This window comes from Nerophis ophidion, linkage group LG06 (assembly GCF_033978795.1).
Source record: "Nerophis ophidion isolate RoL-2023_Sa linkage group LG06, RoL_Noph_v1.0, whole genome shotgun sequence".
NCBI classification, from domain to species: domain Eukaryota; kingdom Metazoa; phylum Chordata; class Actinopteri; order Syngnathiformes; family Syngnathidae; genus Nerophis; species Nerophis ophidion.
In genome coordinates, this window is record NC_084616.1 from 78,026,524 (window position 1) to 78,048,608 (window position 22,085).

General features: G+C 37.7%; 1 protein-coding gene across 5 annotated transcripts in view; it reads left to right on the plus strand.

The window, feature by feature from the left end:
• tns2a (tensin 2a) overlaps positions 1-22,085 on the plus strand; it is a 164,882-nt gene that overhangs the window by 33,798 nt on the left and 108,999 nt on the right. For all 5 annotated transcript variants that reach the window (XM_061904901.1, XM_061904903.1, XM_061904904.1 and 2 more), the window contains exon 2: positions 21,075-21,180. In XM_061904901.1, coding sequence (XP_061760885.1) covers positions 21,075-21,180 — 106 coding nt within the window. The remainder of the gene's footprint in view (positions 1-21,074; positions 21,181-22,085) is intronic.

Here is a 22,085-nt window from a genome sequence, read left to right on the forward strand (position 1 = left end):
CAGAACAGCCTCATTTCAAAAAGAGAGATAAAACAAAAGTTGTGAACAGAAGGAAAACAAAACACAAAAGTGCAAGTCCCTTTTAAAAAAGGTAACACTGTTTTTGTTGCTATTTCCTGTTCCGTGGTTATCATCATACTTCTCCTATTCACAGTTAGGGCATATAATCCAAGTGCTAATGGCTAGCCTCAAACACATACACGGAATAAATGTAACATGAAGACATGCGGCAATTTATACACATTGCAACACAAAAAGCACTGAACCGCTACATTTCAAAAAGAGAGGTAAAACAAAAGTAGTGAACAGAATGAAAAAAATAAATAAATACAGTGAAAATGTCGGACAAGCAGAAATGCAAAAATCCATGTTTGTTTTGGAAATCAACTGCTTCTTCGGCACGGGCATTGGGCAAACTCAATAATGTTTTTGTTGCTATTTCCTGTTCTGTGGTTATCATTGTATTTCCCCTATTCGCAGCTACTTGTTTGGGGTATCTACTGCCAAGGCTAACAGCTGGCTTCAAAAACATTCACAGAAATAATGTAACATGAAGACGTGCGGCAATTACACACATCGCAAAACAAAAAGCACAGAACAGCTACATTTCAAAAAGAGAGGTAAAACAAAAGTAGTGAACAGAAGGAGAAAAATGGTGAATAAAACACTCCAAATACCACTGTGATGACCAACATTGAAATACAGTTGCATAGTAGGCCTAAGTGTGGGATTGGCAACCCAAAATATTGAAACAGCCATATTGGACCAAAAATACAAAAAACAAATCTGTATGGAGCCGCAAAAAATTAAAATTCGTATATACTGTAAGTCTTATAATGAAGGCAACACGTGATGTAAGTGTCTATATTATCCCTAATAGCCTACTATCAAAATGACTGTGTCGCAGGTTGAAGCAAATCTTTGTTGAAGAAATGTTGAAATTTAATATTTATTTTACATACTTTTACAACATTAAAAACCATTAGTAAATCAGAGGCTACTCAGAAGGTGAGAACTCCCGGAAATTACTGGCTTTTTATGGCCAAAGGTATAGATGTGTGTGTCCAAGTTAAAGGAAGCAGCAGGCTGTCTTCTTTTAATTGATTTATTACAATCTTTGGCAAGCTAGGTAATGTTTGCTGTGGTCTGGAACAACATGGCACACACACAACTATCAAAAATGCAGCCAATATTACATACAGATAATGTGTTATGAGACATGCAAAACTAAGAGGATAAAAGTAAAGGATTTTAAATGAGCTCAAATATACCTACAAATAAAGCATAATGATGCAATATTTACATACAGCTAGCCTAAATAGCATGTTAGCATTGATTAGCTTGCAGTCATGCACTGACCAAATGTCTGATTAGCACTCTAAAGTCAATAACATCAACAAAGCTCACCTTTGTGCATTCACGCACAGTATACAACTTTTGGTGGACAAAATGAGACAACTAAGGAGTGGAAGAGTTTACATGTAAACAAAGTGTTGCGCCACAGTTCAAGAACCATCGCAATTAGTAGGACAAAACGATGTTCACCAAGTACTCTCATCGGTGAAGCGTACACACAAACATATTAAACAGTGGGATTTCTCACAGTTGGGAAGGTTACTAAAACTAAAATAAATATTTTTATCATTTTCAATCCAGGGAGCAACTACACCATTGTTGTTGTTTGTTAGCATGTGTTATAATGTTTTTATTGTGTCAATTTCCCGATTTGCATTGGTTCTCCTAGCGTGGTTGCACTCGGGACTCCACATGTCGTCCTGCAGGAGCACATGCGAGTGTGTGTGCATGATTAATGGTTGTTGTTTGTGTTGGCTCCACACCATGACGGCTTGTCAAGAGTCCTCATCCTGCTTTACTTTCAAACTTAAAGACGGCAGCTACCAGATAACATTGTTCACGTGCTTTACCTCCGAGCGATAACGCTGTCATTAGTAAAGGCAATACGCCGGCCATACAGGACGCATCGCCCTGAGGAGTTGAGAGAATTTCAGTAAAGTTAAAAGATTAACGACACCTCGTGAGGTTGTTTTCAGGACTGGAAGAAGCTGGAACAGTGGCGGTTTTTCCCAAAATGCAGCAGCTTTATTGGATACAAATGTTGCATAATTGCATCACAAGTAACAACATCTGTTGACTGATGACGCCATCCTCTCCTGGGCCACTTTCAGCACACAAACACACTATTAGCATTTTAAAGGCAAAACAGATGTTGAATTATGGCCGGTAAACATGAACGTTGCAGCTTGCATGGCATCTCATAAGCTGGACAACACACTGTGTCCAATGTTTTCACAAATATTAAATAAGTCATATTTTTGGTTCCTTTTATAGTTTAAAAAAATACATTATTGCAATCAGTTGATAAAACATTGTCCTTTACAATTATAAAAGCTTTAAAAAAAAAAAATCTACTACTCTGCTAGCATGTCAGCAGACTGGGGTAGATCCTGCTGAAGTCCTACGTATTGAATGAATACAGAATCGTTTTGAATCGGAAAAATTGCGTTTTTGAATCGAATCGAATCGAAAAAATCGATATATTACCGAATCGTGCCCCCAAAAATCGATATTGAATCGAATCGTGGGACACCCATTGATTCCAGCCCTAATATATATATATATATATATATATATATATATATATATATATATATATATATATATGTATGTATATATATGTATGTATATGTATGTATGTATATGTATGTATATATATATATATATATATATATATATATATATATATATATATATATATATATACGTATGTATATATATGTATGTGTATATATATATATATATATATATATATATACACGTATGTGTATATATATATATATACGTATGTATATATATATATATATGTATGTATATATATATATATATATGTATATATATATATGTACATACGTATATATATATATATATATATATATATATATACATACGTATATATATGTATATACGTATGTATATATATATATATATATATATGTATATATATGTATATATATATATATATATATATATATATATAATATATATATATATATATATATATATATATATATATATATATATATATATATATATATATATATATATATATATATATATGTATATGTATAATGTTGTAAATGCAAATTTTGATATATCTAGAAAGGGTGGTCCTTACGAGGGAGGCATTTTTCAGAGGTCTCCAAAAGGTAGAAAATACAAGTGTGTGTGTGTGTGTGTGTGTGTGTGTGTGTGTGTGTGTGTGTGTGTGTTACTGTGCTAGCAGCGGGAGTCCTGAGGAACGGAAATGTGTCGTGGCGGTGCACTGACCTCACCTCAGGAACAGGGACTCTCTGTTCCCCTTCCCAGGCTGTCCCACCCTGCGGACACACACACACACACACACACACACGCACACACACACACACACACACATGAATTAACGCACATGTAATAACCAGAGTGGATGCCAGTAAATAATGCTGGCATCCAGATAGCGACCCATGTGACAGAGTTTCAATTGAGGGTGGGACTTACATAAGCATGATATGACAAACTAATAACAAGCCAATGAATGAGAATTGTTGCTTTTATTATTTTTTCCCTCGCAGTAAAAAAAAAGTGAGGTTGACGATCCATACAAAGCCAACCACAGTACTCCTTTTTACTGTGCTGTTTAATTCCAACTCCCCGCCACCGTTCTATAGTGTTGGCAGACGTGTCTTTAAGTAGTCACATGTTTGAATGGCCACTTGTTGCTAGGCAGAACTGTTCCACTCTAGAGTTGACTTTACATCAGGTGCAGAGCGCTGGTTCTATTTGGTTTTCCAAGAAAGAAATGCCTACTATGTTGTTTTACTGGAACTGTCTGTCGGTCAGTTTTGTTCAAATGTCAATCACTGACACTTGACAGAATCCTATTGATTTTTAATTATAATTAATACCATGTGCCAGGATTAGTTTAAATCGGTCTTCAAAATTTTATGCGCTTAAGCAAATGCAAACTTTCGGTATGATTGGTATATTTAAAAGGAGTCGTGGTCTGGGCCTGCTGTGCCAAGCCAACTTCTGAGATCAATTCCACAATGATTGCGATGTAACTAAGAAGCGTCCTTGGATTTAAAGTACTATCTATCCATCTCTCCATCTATCTATCTATCTATCTATCTATCTATCTATCTATCTATCTATCTATCTATCTATCTATCTATCTATCTATCCATCTATCCATCTATCCATCTATCCATCTATCCGTCTATCTGTCTATCTGTCTATCTGTCAAACCATGGACTTTGGGGTTTGGATTGTTCTTCCAATGCAAAGGAAAGTTGGCACGAGCGAGACGTGAATGTAAGTACATATTTATTCTTAAACACTATAACTAACAAAAGGCGCGCACAGTTGCGGAAAACAATCTTGACTACTGAAAACAAAAACTAGCACAAAGGCATGACTATGGACAAAAGGACAAAATACACTAATTGTGGCATTTAAACAAACCAAAAACTTACGTGGCATGGACAGAATGATTAAGCAGCATGGCATGGCATGAAGGGAGTTGAGGTATAAAGTCGCCAGGCTGACTTCCTGGCAACTTCCAGTTTAAATAATAGCTATGATGAGTGCAAACAGGTGTAAGACATGAGGACAAGGTAAAAACTAATGAGTTGCTATGGTAATAAGACAAACAAGGAAGTGCAAGAACAAGAACTGAATGTCCAAAAAACAAAAACAAACATGACCAAAACAAAACATGATCCCATAGACGTGACACTATCTATCTATCTATCTATCTATCTATCTATCTATCTATCTATCTATCTATCTATCTATCTATCTATCTATCTATCTATCTATCTATCTATCTATCTATCTATCAAAAATATTTATTTCATACACTGTATAAAACATATTTGTAGATTTTACAGTAAAAAACTGCCAGTCGCCAGAATGCTACTGAAAAATATACACTGTTTTTTGTTGTTGGTTTTTTTTTTTACAACATAAAGTAAAACAGGAAATGGAAAAGAGTACAGCTGTTTTTTTTTGTTTTGTTTTTTCTTACTTTAAATTATACGTTGTTCTTTTTTTGTTGTTTTGTTTTTACAACATATTAGTGTAAATTGAAAAACAGTACCACTGGGTTTTTTAAGATCTGGCAACTGATCTACAATTTTTTCATTTGTTTACTTTAATTCCGTTTGCAGTAAGACACAAAAAAAAAAACCCATAGAGTTTACGATAAAAAACTGGCAGCTCAGTCAACAGAATTTTGCTGTAAAAAAAAAAAAAAAAAGTAGTCCTTTTTTTGATTTACAAGAAACTAAAATGTAAAACATCTTTTCAGTTATTCATTTTTGTGAAGTACAAAAACATGTAGTTAAAACCACTGTATATTTTCATATATATAAATATATATATATATATATATATATATATATATATATATATATATATGTATGTATGTATGTGTGTGTGTGTATTAGGGCTCCGAATCTTGGGGTGTCCCACGATTCGATTCAATCTCGATTCTTGCGGCCCCGATTCGATAATATATCGATTTTTTTTTTTGATTCAATGCGATTCTCAAAACAAAAACGATATTTTTCCGAGTCAAAAGGATTCTGTATTCATTCAATACATAGATTTCAGCAGGATCTACCCCAGTCTGCTGACATGCTAGCAGAGTAGTAGATTTGAAAAAAAAAAGCTTATATAATTTTAAAGGACAATGTTTTATCAACTGATTGCAATAATGTAAATTTGTTTGAACTATTAAAGGAAGCAAAAATATGACTTATTTTATCTTTGTGAAAACATTGGACACAGTGTGTTGTCCAGCTTATGAGATGCCATGCAAGTGTAAGCCACTGTGACACTTGTTATTTTATTTTTATTTTTATAAATGTCTAATGATAATGTCAATGAGGGATTTTTAATCACTGCTATGCTGAAATTATAACTAATATTGATACTGTTGTTGATAATATTAATTTTTGTTTCACTACTTTTGGTTTGTTCTGTTTGTTTATGTCTTCTCTCAATTGCTCTGTTTGTTGCAGTTCTGTGTGTTGCTGAGTCAGGTTTGGTTTTGGAATTGGATTGCATTGTTATGGTATTGCTGTGTAGTGGTTTGTTGGATTGATTAAAAAAAAAAATATATATATATATCGATTAAAAAAAAAAAAGAGAATCGATTCTGATTCGCACAATGTGAGAATCGCGATTCGTATTTTTGCGTCTCCGCTGGCCACATAAAATGATGGGGTGGGCCAGTTCTGGCCCCCAGGCCTTGAGTTTGACATCATTTTTTTTTAATATATCTGAACTTTTACCTGGGTATGTTGTTTTCTGAGTTTGAACGCACGTCTATTTTTAGTTAGAAATCCCCGCATGAGGCCAGGTCCCAGGTGTGTAATTAGTTTTCTTTGGGCACTCCACTATTCGATTACAATTCAGGAGCTATGATAATGCATCTTTAATTTATGTATATTGATGCAGTTTTACTTTCCCTTAAGCATTCATCACTTGCAACTTTTAATCACTGCATTTGCAATGAGAAACAGCTGAAACAATTCCCATTAAATATATTAAATCAATGGAAATATGTGCAAAACTGTAACGTAAGTGGCCTAAAATAAAGGAGCTGGTCGGATCTCTGGTCAAGGTGGCTCGCTGCAATTGTCTGCATTCATTTATTTACTACGAATAAATAATTGATGATTGACGTTTACTAATTGATTTTGCAATCCCAATTGCGATGCCTCTAGAAATCGATTATTTCCCCCAGTTCTATTGTTAGTCTTCACAAATAAACAAATGTATGATAAGCCCTGTCATACTGATTTATAATATAAAAGGATTTGTGTAGTTGTCTGTGTTTTTTTTTTTTTTTATTACCATTTATATACAGCAGTGGTCCCCAACCACCGGTACCCGATTGGTACCGGGCCACAGAATAATTTTTTATTCATTTTTATTTAAATAAAAAAAAAAAAAAAAAAAAAGTTTAATTTTTTTATTAAATCAACATAAAAAACACAATATACACTTACAATTAGTGCACCAACCACAAACATTTCCCCTTTTCATGACAAAAACGTCCCTTTTTCATAACAGAGAAAAAAACAAAACACTGATCTACTTAACAAAAAAAGTGAAATAACTGAAAACATGTTTTATAGTCTAGTTACTTCAAAATAGCCACCTTTTTTCTCAGATTACTGTTTTGCACACTCTCGGCATTCTCTTGATGAGCTTCAAGAGGTTTTCACTTCACAGGTGTCATAGTTTTGATGCCTTCAGTGACAATCTACAATGTAAACAGTCATGAAAATAAATAAAACACATTTAAGTGAGGTGTGTCCAACATGTTGGCTTCTACTGTACACACGACCCAACTTCATGTCAGAATGTTAAAAAACAAAGCAGCCACCTATTTTCCAGACAATTTCATTGGCACGCATGATTGGTCATGAAATCTGCGCAACACCTGCCAGCGCAGAGTCAGAGCGACCCCGCCCTGACCTGCAGGTCGGCTCAAAAGTTCCATTGTCCGCCTCTTGAATGGCAAAGCAGTAAAAAGTCATATGGGTGTCTTGTGTTGTTGTTGTCACAGACCATCTGCGTCCTCGTCTGAGGTCACTGAACTGATGGGACGGACCCCCCACCCACACAATGCTCACCCTTGTCCTTAACTGTAGCACTATTTTTAGAGTCAAACAAGGAGGACGTGGGGACGCTTCCAGTGGTGTGTGTGTGTGTCGCTGTGTTTGTTTTTGCATGTGCGCTCCTCTTGTGCACGTGTGTAGCCCCGCCCTGGCTTTTTGGAGGTTAAAGGGGTTAGAAAGCGTCTCTTTGACGTTAAAACCTGGTTGGAAGGCTTGAAAAGTCAGGGAAAATGAGTCTCTTGTATTGTGTGTGTGTGTGTGTGTGTGTGTGTGTGTGTGTGTGTGTGTGTGTGTGTGTGTGTGTGGTCGAAGTGGGCGGGGTCCTGACCAGAGGTGGGTAGTAATGCGCTACATTTACTCCGTTACATTTACTTGAGTAACTTTTGGGATAAATTGTACTTCTACGAGTAGTTTTCATGCAACATACTTTTACTTTTATTTGAGTATATTTATAGAGAAGAAACGCTACTTTTACTCCGCTCCATTTATCTACATTCAGCTCGCTACTCGCTACTTTTTTTTTAATCGATCTGTTAATGTTTGTTTTGGTTTATGGCAGAGCTTCAAAGTAGGATCTACACATGCCTGCGTTTAACCAATCACATGCAGTCACTGGTGACGTTGGACCAATCAAACAGAGCCAGGCGGTCACATGACCCGACTTAAAGAAGTTGAAAAACGTACTGGAGTGTTAACATTTAGTGGTTAATTGTACGGAATATGTACTGTACTGTGCAATCTACTAATAAAAGTATCAATCAATCAATCAAAATTGTAAAGGAAAAAAGACACTTTTTATTTCAACCGTACTTCCCGTCAAAAGCCTAAAGACTGATCGCACAGTTCCTGTCTTCACAATAAAAGTGCCGCTCCATCGCGCCTGCGCTAACAAAATAAGAGTCTCCGAAAGCCAGCGCAGACAAGCTAGCAAGCTACGGAGTTTGCCGCCAATGTATTTCTTGTAAAGTGTATAAAAACGAATATGGAAGCTGGACAAATAAGATGCCAAAAACCACCGACTTTCATGTGGTATTAGACAGAAAAGAGGAACTTTTTTTCTCCTCCATTTGAAAACGTGGACGTTATCAGCACTAAAATACAAGTCATCAGAATCAGGTAATACACTAACTTATATTCTTGTCTTCATGAAAGATATAAATCTATGTGTTAAACATGCATGTATATTCATTAAAACACCTTTAACATGTCAACAAAAATGGCAAAATAAATAAATATAAATTATACACTGTATATATAAATGTATGTATATGTATATGATATGTGTGTATGTATGTATATATGAGGTAGATCACCTCGACTTGGTCATTTATTAAGTAATTTATTAACGTTGAAAAACTTATTGGGGTGTTACCATTTAGTGGTCAATTGTACGGAATATGTACTGTACTGTGCAATCTACTAATCAATCGATCAATGAATGCCTACTGAGCCTATGGTGCTGTTAAGTTATTGTGGCTCAATGTGCCTTAATTTTTTTATTTTAATGTACTTTTATTTAAAATATATTATTGTTTTAGTTGCTTAAGAGATATTCCTGGCTCTGAATTTGCTCGTTGCTATTTTTATGTTTTTGTGCATTATTTGTTGCCGTAATCAGGTTACTCATCAGTTACTCAGTACTTGAGTAGTTTTTTCACAACATACTTTTTACTTTTACTCAAGTAAATATTTGGGTGACTACTCCTTACTTTTACTTGAGTAATAAATCTCTAAAGTAACAGTACTCTTACTTGAGTACAATTTCTGGCTACTCTACCCACCTCTGGTCCTGACCTGGAGTATATGGAGTGATGCAGGGACAGGAGTACCGTATTTTCGGAGTATAAGGCACTCCGGAGTAGGGGTGTAACGGTACGTGTATTTGTATTGAACCGTTTCAGTACGGGGGTTTCGGTTCGGTGCGGAGGAATACCGAACGAGTTCAACACGTACATATGAAGTAGCCGCCTATGCTAAAGTCTTAACAAGCTGCTCCGCTCCGTTCTGCCTCTGTGTCTGTACACAGCACCCAGCATTGTCCCGCCCACACAACCGTCTGATTGGTTACATACAAAGCCAATCAGCAATGCGTATTCAGAGCGCATGTCGTCAGGGCTTCAGTGTCGATGTCGAGCAGATAGGTCTTTAGCAGGGGAGCAACTCACTCTCCCCAAATTATATTCCAAGTCAACTACTTTCTAAACATCACTATGAGCCCGTTGACCTTCTAGAAACAAACTGCAGCTCAGCTCACTCGCAGTCCTGGCTTTAGGTGAAGGCTAGTTAGCTTTTAGCGAAACGTTAACTCATTTTGCAGTGTGTATGTGTGTGTGTGTGTGTGTGTGTGTGTGCGTGTATTACGGACAGTGTTGATTGAAGAGTTTCTGTCTCTGATAGTGTATAAAATAATTTAAGTGCATCATAAAGCCTACATAAACTCCATGGTGGTCAGGGATGAATTTTCAGCAATAGTTACATTAATCATTAGTAATGTAGCAGCCTAGTTTTGAATGGCAGGGTCCCTGCTATCACATGTTGATAAAAAAAATAACATTTACATAATAAAAATCAACTACAGGCTTCCCCAATGCTGTAATAAATTAAGTATGAAACTGTTTAATGTTGCACTTTTTATATGTAGAAGAAAGGTTTTGTCATTTTATTTCATCCAAGCAACAACTTGTGGCAGTTTAATGTGGATTAACGTGGGCAGAATTATTATTGTGTTCCCAATGTTGGAAGGATCAAGCCATTGTTTACAAATTTGGTAAATAAATACCCAAAAGGTGTATATTTTGTTGTTTTCTTACTGTACCGAAAATAAACCGAACCGTGACCTCTAGACCGAGGTACGTACCGAACCGAAATTTTTGTGTACCGTTACACCCCTACTCCGGAGTATAAGTCGCACCTGCCGAAAATGCATAAATAAGAAGGAAAAAAACATATATAAGTCCCACTGGAGTATGAGTCGCATTTTTGGGGGAAATTTATTTGATAAAAGCCAACACCAAGAATAGATATTTGAAAGGCAATTTAAAATAAATAAAGAATAGTGAACAACAGGTTGAATAAGTGTAGGTTATATGAGGCATAAATAAGCAACTGCTATGTTAACCTAACATATTATGGTAAGAGTCATTCAAATAACTATAACATATAGAACATGCTATACCTTTACCAAACTATCTCTCACTTCTAATCCATAAATCCCATGAAATCTTATACGTCTAGTCTAGTGGTTCTTAACCTTGTTAAAAGTACCGAACCCCACCAGTTTCATATGCGCATTTGCCAATCGTTTCTTAAGTGAAAAATAGATATATATTTTTTTGTTTTAAATTCAAGGCAAAGGTATATGTTTTTTTTACTGGCGCATGAACATCACCTTGTTCAAAGAACAAAACCAACACAGTGCATGAACTAACAACAAATTACACACTTGCAAATCAGACGGAAAATAAGAGGGAACATTGTTTGGGGGTATCCATAATACAGGTGCTGTTCATATTATTAGAATATCATGAAAAAGTTGATTTATTTCAGTAATTATATTCAGAAGGTGAAACTTACATATTATATCAATTCATTACACACATAGTGATATATTTGAAATGTTTATTTCTTTAAATTTTGATGATTAGTACTGACAATTACTGGAAATCCCAAATTCAGTATCTCAGAAAATTAGAATATTAGTTACGACTAGTACCAAAAAATATTTTTTAGAAATGTGGGCCAACTGAAAAGTATGAACATGGAAAGTTTCAGCATGTTAGTTGCAGCTCCTTTTGCCTGAATTGCTGCAGCAATACATGGAGTCCAGCAGTCTGTTGCACCCTCAGGTGTTATGAGAGCCCAGCTTGCTTTAATAGTGGCCTGAATTCAGCTCTTCAGCATTGTTGGCTCTGGCATCTTGCATCTTCCGCTTCACAATACCTCATAGCTTTTCTATGGGGTTAAGGTCAGGTGAGTTTGCAGGCCAATCAAGAACAGGGATACCATGGTCCTTAAAGCAGGTACTGGTAGATTTGGCACTGTGTGCAGGTGCCAAGTCATGTTGGAAAATGAAATCTTCACCTCCATAAAATTGGTCGGCGGCAGGCAGCATAAAGTGTTGTAAAACTTCCTGCATTGACCCTAGACCTCAGGAAACACAGTGGACCAACACCAGCAGATGACATGGCACCCCAGACCATTACCCATTGTGGAAATTTGACACTGGACTTCAGGCAACGTGGATTCTGTACCTCTCCTGTCTTCCTCCAGACTCTGGGACCTTGATTTCCAAAGGAGATACAAAATGTACTTTCATCTGGAAACATAACTTTGGACCACTCAGCAGCAGTCCAGTCCTTTTTGTCTTGAGCCCAGGCGAGACGCTTTTGACGTTGTCTCTTATTCAAGAGTGGCTTTACACAAGGAATGCGACAGCTGAAGCCCATATCTTGCATACGTCGGTGCGTGGTGGTTCTTGAAGCACTGACTCCAGCTGCAGTCCACTCTTTGTGGATGTCCCCCACATTTTTGTTTGACAATCCTCTCCAGAGCGCGGTTATCCCTCTTGCTTGTACACTTTTTTCTAGCACATCTTTGTCTTCCCTTGGCCTCTCTATTAATGTGCTTGGACACAGAGCTCTGGGAACATCCAACCTCTTTGGCAATGACCTTTTGTGTCTTGCCCTCCTTCTTTAAAGTATCAATGGTCATCTTTTGGACCGTTGTCAAGTCAGCAGTCTTCCCCATGATTGTGTGTCACACAGAATCAAAACGAGAGACCATTTAAAGGCTTTTCCAGGTGTTTTGAGTTAGTTAGCTAATTAGAGTGTAGCACCAGGTGTCTTCAATATCTGACCTTTTCACCATATTCTAATTTTCTGAGATGTTGAATTTAGGGTTTTCATTGGTTGTCAGCTATTATCATCTCCTTTTTGGCAAAAACACTTACACTTGAAATGTATCAGTCTGTTTGGAATGAATGTGTACATTCTACACGTTTGACTTTCTAAATGGAAATAATGAAATAAACCAACTTTTTCATAATATTCTAATAATATGACCAGTACCTGTACATCGATAAGGAGAATTTTTTATTTACACGTTGACTCGGCTGTGTCTTGACCTTCCGTCGAACCCCTGAGGCCGCCTCACCGAACCCCTATGGTTTGATCGAACCCAGGTTAAGAACCACTGGTCTATTCTCTTACGTGAATGAGCTAAATAATATTATTTGATATTTCACGGTAATGTGTTAATAATTTCACACATAAGTCGCTCCTGGGTATAAGTCGCACCCCTGACTAAACTGCGGAAATAACTGCGACTTATAGTCCGAAAAATACGGTATATACGTCACGCTGTCGTCACCTCTGTTAGACCTTTGATACGGCAATTTTGCTTAATTTCTTTGTGGATTAGGCTAACACGACAACCTCATCCATCCATCCATTTTCTAGCGCTTGTCTCTTTTGGGGTTGCGGGGGGGTGCTGGAGCCTATCTCAACTGCATTCTGTTGGAAGGCGGGGTACACCCTGGACCAGTCGCCACCTCATCACAGGGCCAACACAGATAGACAGACAACATTCACACATTAGGGACCATTTTAGTGTTACCAATCAACCTATCCCCAGGTGCATGTCTTTGGAGGTGGGAGGAAGCCGGAGTACCCGGAGGGAACCTATTCAGTCACGGGGAGAACATGCAAACACCACACAGAAAGATCCCGAGCCCGGGATTGAACTCAGGACCACTCAGGACCTTTTGTATTGTGAAGCACATGCACTAACCAAGACCTGGGCAAATTAAGGCCCGCTGAGCTTTTCAATCTGGCCCGCTGGACGTTCCCAAATTATTGTTTTAGATGTTTAAGATCAGGGTTCTCAGAATTGGCCTGCGAGACGTTATTTTGCGACCCCCACCTTAATATGAAAGTTTAATGTTAGTGCGGCCAGCAAGTTTTACACGAATGGCGCTTGACAGCGTTGTGTTATTTGGATCCAAAATGACTCTCTTAACATTCTGGGTTGCCTACCCCTGCATTAATGGAAAAGCGGCAAATGAATGAAAGCGACAGAGATGTTGCCATGGAGACGAGGGTTTTCTTACGCAGTCACACTCCGACACCTGTCCGTCAGTAATAACAGTCCCCGATAACCTGGACCAGTTCAAACCGTTATTTTTTATTTTTTTATTTGCCTAACTTTTGCATTGCCTCACACGATGAACACTACATATATTTCTTTATGATGCCCGGATAACACTCCGGGAGCCTACACTTTTTTGCGCTCGCTATCCAGGTACTTTAATGTAAATAAATCAAAGTATATACTTCTGATGATTAACTTGTGTGATGACTGTATTATGCTGATAGTATATATTTGGACCATGAATTGATTAACGTGGACCCCGACTTAAACGAGTTAATAAACTTATTGGGGTGTTACCATTTAGTGGTCAATTGTACGGAATATGTACTGTACTGTGCAATTTACTAACAAAGTCTCAATCAATCAATAAAAACCATCCACGCTTTTAGGTCTTCCTTGGAGAATACTGCCAAACAGAACGGCGAAATGGAGAAAGCGAGTAGTGGCTTGCATTGTAGCTTGCTGGACTATAAATAGTGTGTGGTTTATGGTAGTTTTTATTGGGATGCCTTGTATCGACATTGTCGGGCAATAGTTACATTGCTCATTTGTCTCGTTTTGGAGGTTTCCTCTCTGCTCGTAGCCAGAAACCGAGCGAGGAAGATGTTTTTTAGCGTTGACAGTAATTACTATTTCAGGGACTGGGCCTCATCCACTCGCACTGTACCAGCTGTTGGCTGTTTCCCCTCACAACGTTGTTGAAATACTCTTCCCACAGGACTACCACAATGTCTGCTTGAAGGATTATTTTGGTCTATCAATGCTGTTGTATCTTTTAAGCCATCAAAGCACGCTTTAGTGACATCGATGGACCAGCCAGGACACCTCACACAGACTAGGGCTGGGCGATATGGACTTTTATTAATATCTCCATATTTTGATGCCATGTCACGATACAGCATATATATCTCAATATTATACCTCAGCCTTGAATGAACACTTGATGCATATAATGACAGCAGTATGATGATTCTATGTGTCTACATTCAAACATTCTTCTTCATACTGCACTAATATATGCTACTTTTAAACTTTCATGCAGAGAGGGAAATCACAACTAAGTCAATTGACCAAAACTATATTAATTAAACAGTTATTAAACATTCATGTCATTTCCAAAACAGAAAGTGCAAGATTGTCAGAGACATTTTCAAACAAAGTATGAGTGCACTTTTGTGCATGATGTCACTAAGACAGGGGTGTCCAAACTCTTTCCACTGAGGGCCTCACACTGAAAGATCAAAGCACGCGGTTGCCAAGTTGATATTTTTTCATTTTCAAAACCAATACAATATAACCTTTTTTTTTTTTAATTGTTGGGGCTCCCTCAAGTTAGGTCTTAAGGACCCAGAAGGGTTTCAGTCTTAAACAAGGTTCAAAATAAGTCATATATAATTTTTTTCATAAGACCCTTGAATGGCTAATTCTACTTCATTATTTGTTTTACTTTTAACAAGCTTTTTGTCAAAACTCAATTTTTGGAGACAAAATACATAATATTTTTCCCAAAAAGATTTTCAAAGTGAAATATTTAATGTGAAGTAATTGGATCCCTAAATAAGTCAATAATTCATAGCAAAATGTATTTGAATTTATTATTATTTTTGTAATTTTTTTTTTTTTTAGCAAAGACAGTTATTAAATGCCACTAAAACCCTTAGGGATCCAAAAGTGCCCCAGTCATAAAAAGGTCATGCTTTTTTTAATTTATTAATTTATTTTTTTCCATTCAACATTTAAATCTCTGTATCAGCTTCAGATAATATATTGTAATTGTAGTATATTTATAATAACAATCAATAGGATAATTAGTATAATTAGTATGGAATTTTTTTTTCTATTTTTACTTTTTTTATGTTTGTTGTTTTTATGTCCTTTTTGTCCTCAAATCAATCAATAATTTATAGCAACATTGATTTTTATTCATTATTATTTTTTGAGAAATGATTTAAAAAATGGTGTCATTAGAGTCAACAATGCAACTTTTTCCCGTTGCATTTCACCTATTTGCTCTTTTATTTCACTTTTTAATGTTTAAAAAATATATATTTATTTTATTAATTTCAGAATGATGTGCTGCGGGCCGGTAAAACATTATAATAATATTCCCTGACAAACGATTATTATAAAAGTATTATAAAAAGCAGTTAACAAGCAAGTTAATTAGCTAGCAGTTAATATATTTAGTTATTTACTGTAGCAGGATTTAGCAAACAATACTTAACTTTAAATTATTGTCGTGGTTTCTGTGGTTTATCCGTTATACTTTGCTCGATACCGGGATGGAGCGGAATATACGTTACCTGTTTCGCAGGTTTCCCTGCTCGTCAGGGGATATTATAATAATATAATCCCCTGATGAGCAGGGAAACCTGCGAAACAGGCTTGTAGGGATGATATAGCCTCCGTGTTTTTTTCCTGACCTAACGTAGAACTAAATGATCCTAGGCTGTTGTATATTATCTATTATATTGGCTAACAAAAATCCAACTATTGACATATTTACCTATTGTCCTTTTTAAATGACTGATCACCTAGAATCACAATGCTAGGAAACTAGCTTGTGAGCTAACAAATGAAAGACCAAGCACTCACTGTTTGCAAACATGTTTTCCTTGCCAAAAGGAATCTCTCCGTCATTTTAGTCCCTCGTCGTTACTTTAACGCACACAATTTATGTTCGAAACTTTCCAGAACTTTCCTGAAGACTTTTATCGCAACGCTTGATATATGCTCTTAAAAAGCGTGAATGAGACTCTGCCATAAATTTCAAAAAGCATGTTGTTGCTGTCCACTAAACCGCAGCGGTGGAATAAACCTTTCAAATCAAATGTTTGGCAGCATTTTTCCTGTTTTTTGGAGGCATCGAGAGCACGATTTAAAGCCGACCACAAGTCTGCCATGTTTGGAAGGTCATGGCCAATAATGTCACGTCTTGCACGGAACGCAAGATGGAATGAAAATGTGCCTTTTTTTTGTGGTTTTTATTTTTGGTCGCATTTATTCCAAAAGGACATTTGAGTACATGTATTTACAGTAACTGTGTATGGATATACTCCATATATCGCGGGTTTGTCTCTGTGCGATATAGAAAATGACTATATCGTCATGCTACTCAGTGGCATAGTGGTTAGAGTGTCCGCCCTGAGATCGGTAGGTCGTGAGTTCAAATCCTGGCCGAGTCATACCAAAGACTATAAAAATATGACCCTGCTTGGCACTCAGCATCAAGGGTTGGAATTGGGGGTTAAATCAGCAAAAATTATTCCTGGGCGCGGCACTGCTGCTGCTCACTGCTCCCCTCACCTCTCAGGGGGTGATCAAGGGAGATGGGTCAAAAGCAGGGAATAATTTCGCCACACCTAGTGTGTGTGTGACAATCACTGGTACTTTAACTTTAACTTTATATTGGAGTATAGGTTCTCACGCAGTTGCTTTTAGCTGCGGGCATTACACTGCAGGCCTTTGTCACTTTTTCTCGTCTCTCCTCACAGAGACGTAAAACAAGCGCACCTTCTTACAGCAGAGAGGTAGCAGCCTGGGTAACGTTAGCTGTGACGCTAGCGGAGCCGTGCGAGTGGTAATACGAGAGAGAGAGAAGGTGCGAATCTGGTAAAAATTGAAGGAAGAATGAATTCCCAAGAAAAGCAGCAGGGGGTCCATCGTCTGGCGGTGGTTTGGCTTCAAGCGGGAATATGTCGAACGGACAACCGTAATTTGTCAAGTGTGGGGCAAAAGCGTTGCTATAAAAAGTAGCGTTACTGCTAATATGTAGCATCATTTGAAAAGTCACCTGCTAGAGAATGAAGAGTGCTTACTCCGCATGTCAACATCTCCGTTCGGTGCCACACGCCCACACCATCAAAATGCCGAGGGAAACATTTCCAGATCAACAACGTTTGAAAAAAATACTCAACAACAAAAGTAGATAGTGTCCGCAGGAACCTACCACTAACACTATTTGATTTCCTATTATGCAGCTCATTTTTATTTGACACTTATTGAAATATCTTGTGTGACATCATGCACAAAAGTGCACTTTATTTGTTTTAAACTATTGTAGTGGCGTTCTGTACAAAAAGTGCACTTTATTTTAGTGTTGTTTTGATATGTCATCTTAGTGACATCATGCACAAAAGTGCACTCATAGCTTGTTTTAAAATGTCTCTGACAATCTTGCACTTTCTGTTTTGGAAATGACATGAATGTTTAATAACTGTTTAATTAATATGGTTTTGGTTAATTGACTTAGTTGTGATTTCCCTCTCTGCATGAAAGGTTAAAAGTAGCATATATTAATGCAGTATGAAGAAGAATGTTTGAATGTAGACACATAGAATCATCATACTGCTGTCATTATATGCATCAAGTGTTCATTCAAGGCTAAGGCAAAATATCCCGATATATATGGTGTATCGCGATATGGCCTAAAAAATAATCGAGATATTTAAAAAAGGCCATATCGCCCGGCCCTATAACCTTGTCCCACTTGTACATGATGGTAACGCTAGCGGCGAGTGCTATCAGCTAACTAGGCTAAGTGTGTTTGTAATCTGTCACTGTCCAAAGTGCAAAGTAAGATCAATTAAACAGTGGTAGCCTTTTAAAGACAAAAAGTGTATTTATTACTGTTATGGTTAGTGAAGGTAAAAAAAAAAACAGTGGTACTTGCGAAGCAGGAAATTTTGGAAGTAGTATTTTTGTGAAAGAACTACACTGCAAAAAGTCAGTGTTCAAAAACAAGAAAAAAAATGTGTGTTTGTGTGTATGTATGTATGTATGTATGTATATATATATATATATATATATATATATATATATATATATATATATATATATATATATATATATATATATATATATATATATATATATACATAATATTTTTGGAAGTGGTATTTCGTGTGAAAGAGCTACACTGCAAAAAGTCAGTATTCAAAAACAAACAAACCCAAAAAATATATATATCTCTATATATATATATATTTGTGTATGTGTATATATATATATATATATATATATATATATACACACACACATTTATAAACATACATATATATATATATATATATATATATATATATATATATATATATATATATATATGCATATACAGTCCGTAAAATACGGTATGTTGACATTTCCTTTCCTCTCTGCCTTTATAGCTGAGTGGACTATTATCGGGGGAATGTTACATTAGAAATAAAAACATTACCATTTAATATATTTTTGTCTTTGTCCATATTTTCCATAGGTCTTATAAATATCAATAATAGTCAATATCGACCTTCATAAAAAAGCCGTATCACCAAGCTCTACAACCATTATCATCTGCAGTCACTCGAAGCGAGTATAACGATCCTCCTGGTAGAGGGGTGTATCCCTTTATGGAGGATGCCTGTGTGCAACTTTGTTTAACGTGGGAAGACTGGTGCACAGTCACCACACCATCCTTGACAGATCCGGGTCAGGGTCCAGTGGCATGGAGTTCAAGACGACTGGGGACCCTTTTCTGCTGCAGCCTTCGTCAGCCGTTGAGACGCTCCATAGGGTTAGCAATCATTCTCCGCCTGTTCCACCGTTGAGGTTTTGGTTTGTTATTCCCCCATACCTGGGCCCACATGGATGTGGTTCTTACATCTACTGTCTTCCGCCTGCTCCGCCGTTGAGGTCTACACCGTATCCCCGGTTCTAGGCCTTTGCCAAGGGCCACCTGGGGTACCAGTAGCAAAAGGGGTTATTCTCCTAGTACCCCATAGAGGAGCCTCCACTTTAGCGTCATACCCAGGACAGCCTTACAAAGAAGCAAGTCATCATTATTGGTGCCTCAGTCTGCTTACTGTGCTGCAAGGCGGTGAAGACAGCTGCTAGAAGGCCATGCCAACAAGCCGGCAGCTGTCCAAACACGGAGCAGCCTCTCGTGCCGAGTCTACATGATTTGAAAAGGTGCTCAGACCACCTTTGTTACCTCGCGGGAAACCACAATTTTAAAAATAGACATGTGACAATGGAAGATCTTCTGTACGTTCTTCGCATGTTCCTCCTCTCTTGCCTATTTGAGTCCGGTATGTAACCATGCGTGGGAACATTAGCGCTTACCAGACTGGGTGGGAACGTCTGTCATCATCACATGGATCAACACACCACTTGCCTAACCTTTCTCCGCCGTGTGCTGCTGTGTCTTATTAACAATTAGAGGTCGGCTACTATTGCCTTTTACTGATCTCACACACTGAGGATTATTGTTGTGTGGTCAGAGTAGGAACCGCAGGGATTATTACTGTAAGACTGTTACACAACTTGAGGTGAAACATGCAAAAGGAGTAAAGGGTGAATGTGAAAGACTACATACCGGAACTCTCTAATAACTAAAGTTCCTTGGGTGAATAATGGAAACTCACTACACCGGTATGTTTTATTGCAGGTGTGTCCGAAGTGCGGCCCGCAGCTAATTGTTTACCGGTCCGCCACACATTTTGCAAATGCTATTGCAAAAATAATATAAAAAATAAAAAAGAAGAAGTAACAACGTTTGTTTCCTGCTAGCTTCCACGCTAGGCTCTTTATTTTCTTGCTCCCATGCTAGCTCTTTTAGGTCTTTGCCTTAAGTGCTATGAGCACGTTTTTCTTTGTTCTGTCCGATTTATTTCTTAATAAATAATTTTTCCTACCTGCACGCTGTGTCCGAAGCCCGTCTGCATTCCTGGGAGAACGAGCCCCACATCACCATGCGCCCGGGTCGTTACAAATGCAATATTCAGTGTTGACAGCTAGATTTTTTGTGGACATGTTCCATAAATATTAATGTTAAAGATTTTCTTTTTTTGTGAAGAAATGTTTAGAAGTAAGTTGATGAATCCAGATGGATCTCTAGTACAATCCCCAAAGAGGGCACTTTAAGTTGATGATTACTTCTATGTGTAGAAATCTTTATTTATAATTGAATCACTTGTTAATTAACAAGTTTTTAGTTATTTTTATATCTTTTTTTCCAAATAGTTGAAGAAAGACCACTACAAATGAGCAATATTTTGCACTGTTACACAATTTAATAAATCAGAAACTGATGACATAGTGCTGTATTTTACTTCTTTATCTCTTTTTTTCAACCACAAATGCTTTGCTCTGATTAGGGGGTACTTGAATTAAAAAAACTGTTCACAGGGGGTACATCACTGAAAAAAGGTTGAGAACCACTGTTCTACAGTGTAACAGATCGTCATTTTCTTCTGTGTGATCTAGTCGGCGAAGGGGGAGCCTCACGCCTTCAAGGAGAAGACCTTCAAGAAGAGGCGTCAGTGCAGCGTTTGTCACCAGAACGTGGACAACCTGGGCTCATTCTGCAGAGGTAATGTGACAAAGTCGGGTTGAGCGAAAAGCACAATTGTGGGAGAGACCGCATGACCAGATTAAGGTGGACCCCGACTTAAACAAGTTGAAAAATGTATTCATTTAGTGGTCAATTGTGTGGAATATGTACTGTACTGTGCAATCTACTATTAAAAGTCGCAATCAATCAATCAATCAATGACCTCATCATGTAAAAGTTCCACAGATTAGCTCAAGTCATAATGCGAGAAGAAATAGTAATACATAGAGAAGAAATAATCGAATATATAATATAATGGCCTTCCCGTTAAGGTCTATTCAGGTGTACTGGAGAGGAGGCTACGCCGGATAGTCGGACCTCGGATTCAGGAGGAACAGTGCGGTTTTCGTCCTGGTCGTGGAACTGTGGACCAGCTCTATACTCTGGGCAGGGTTCTTGAGGGTGCATGGGAGTTTGCCCAACCAGTCTACATGTGCTTTGTGGACTTGGAGAAGGCATTGGACCGTGTCCCTCGGGAAGTCCTGTGGGGAGTGCTCAGAGAGTATGGGGTATCGGACTGTCTTATTGTGGCGGTCCACTTCCTGTATGATCAGTGTCAGAGCTTGGTCCGCATTGCCGACAGTAAGTCGGACACATTTCCAGTGAAGGTTGGACTCCGCCAAGGCTGTCCTTTGTCACCCATTCTGTTCATAACTTTTATGGACAGAATTTGTAGACACAGTCAGGGCGTTGAGGGGATCTGGTTTTGGTGGCTGCAGGATTAGGTCTCTGATGGCTTCATCTGGCCAGGATCTTCAGCTCTCACTGGATCGGTTCGCAGCCGAGTGTGAAGCGACCGGGATGAGAATCAGCACTGCCAAGTTTGAGTCCATGGTTCTCGCCCAGGAAAAGGGTGTAGTGCCATCTCCGGGTTGCGGAGGAGA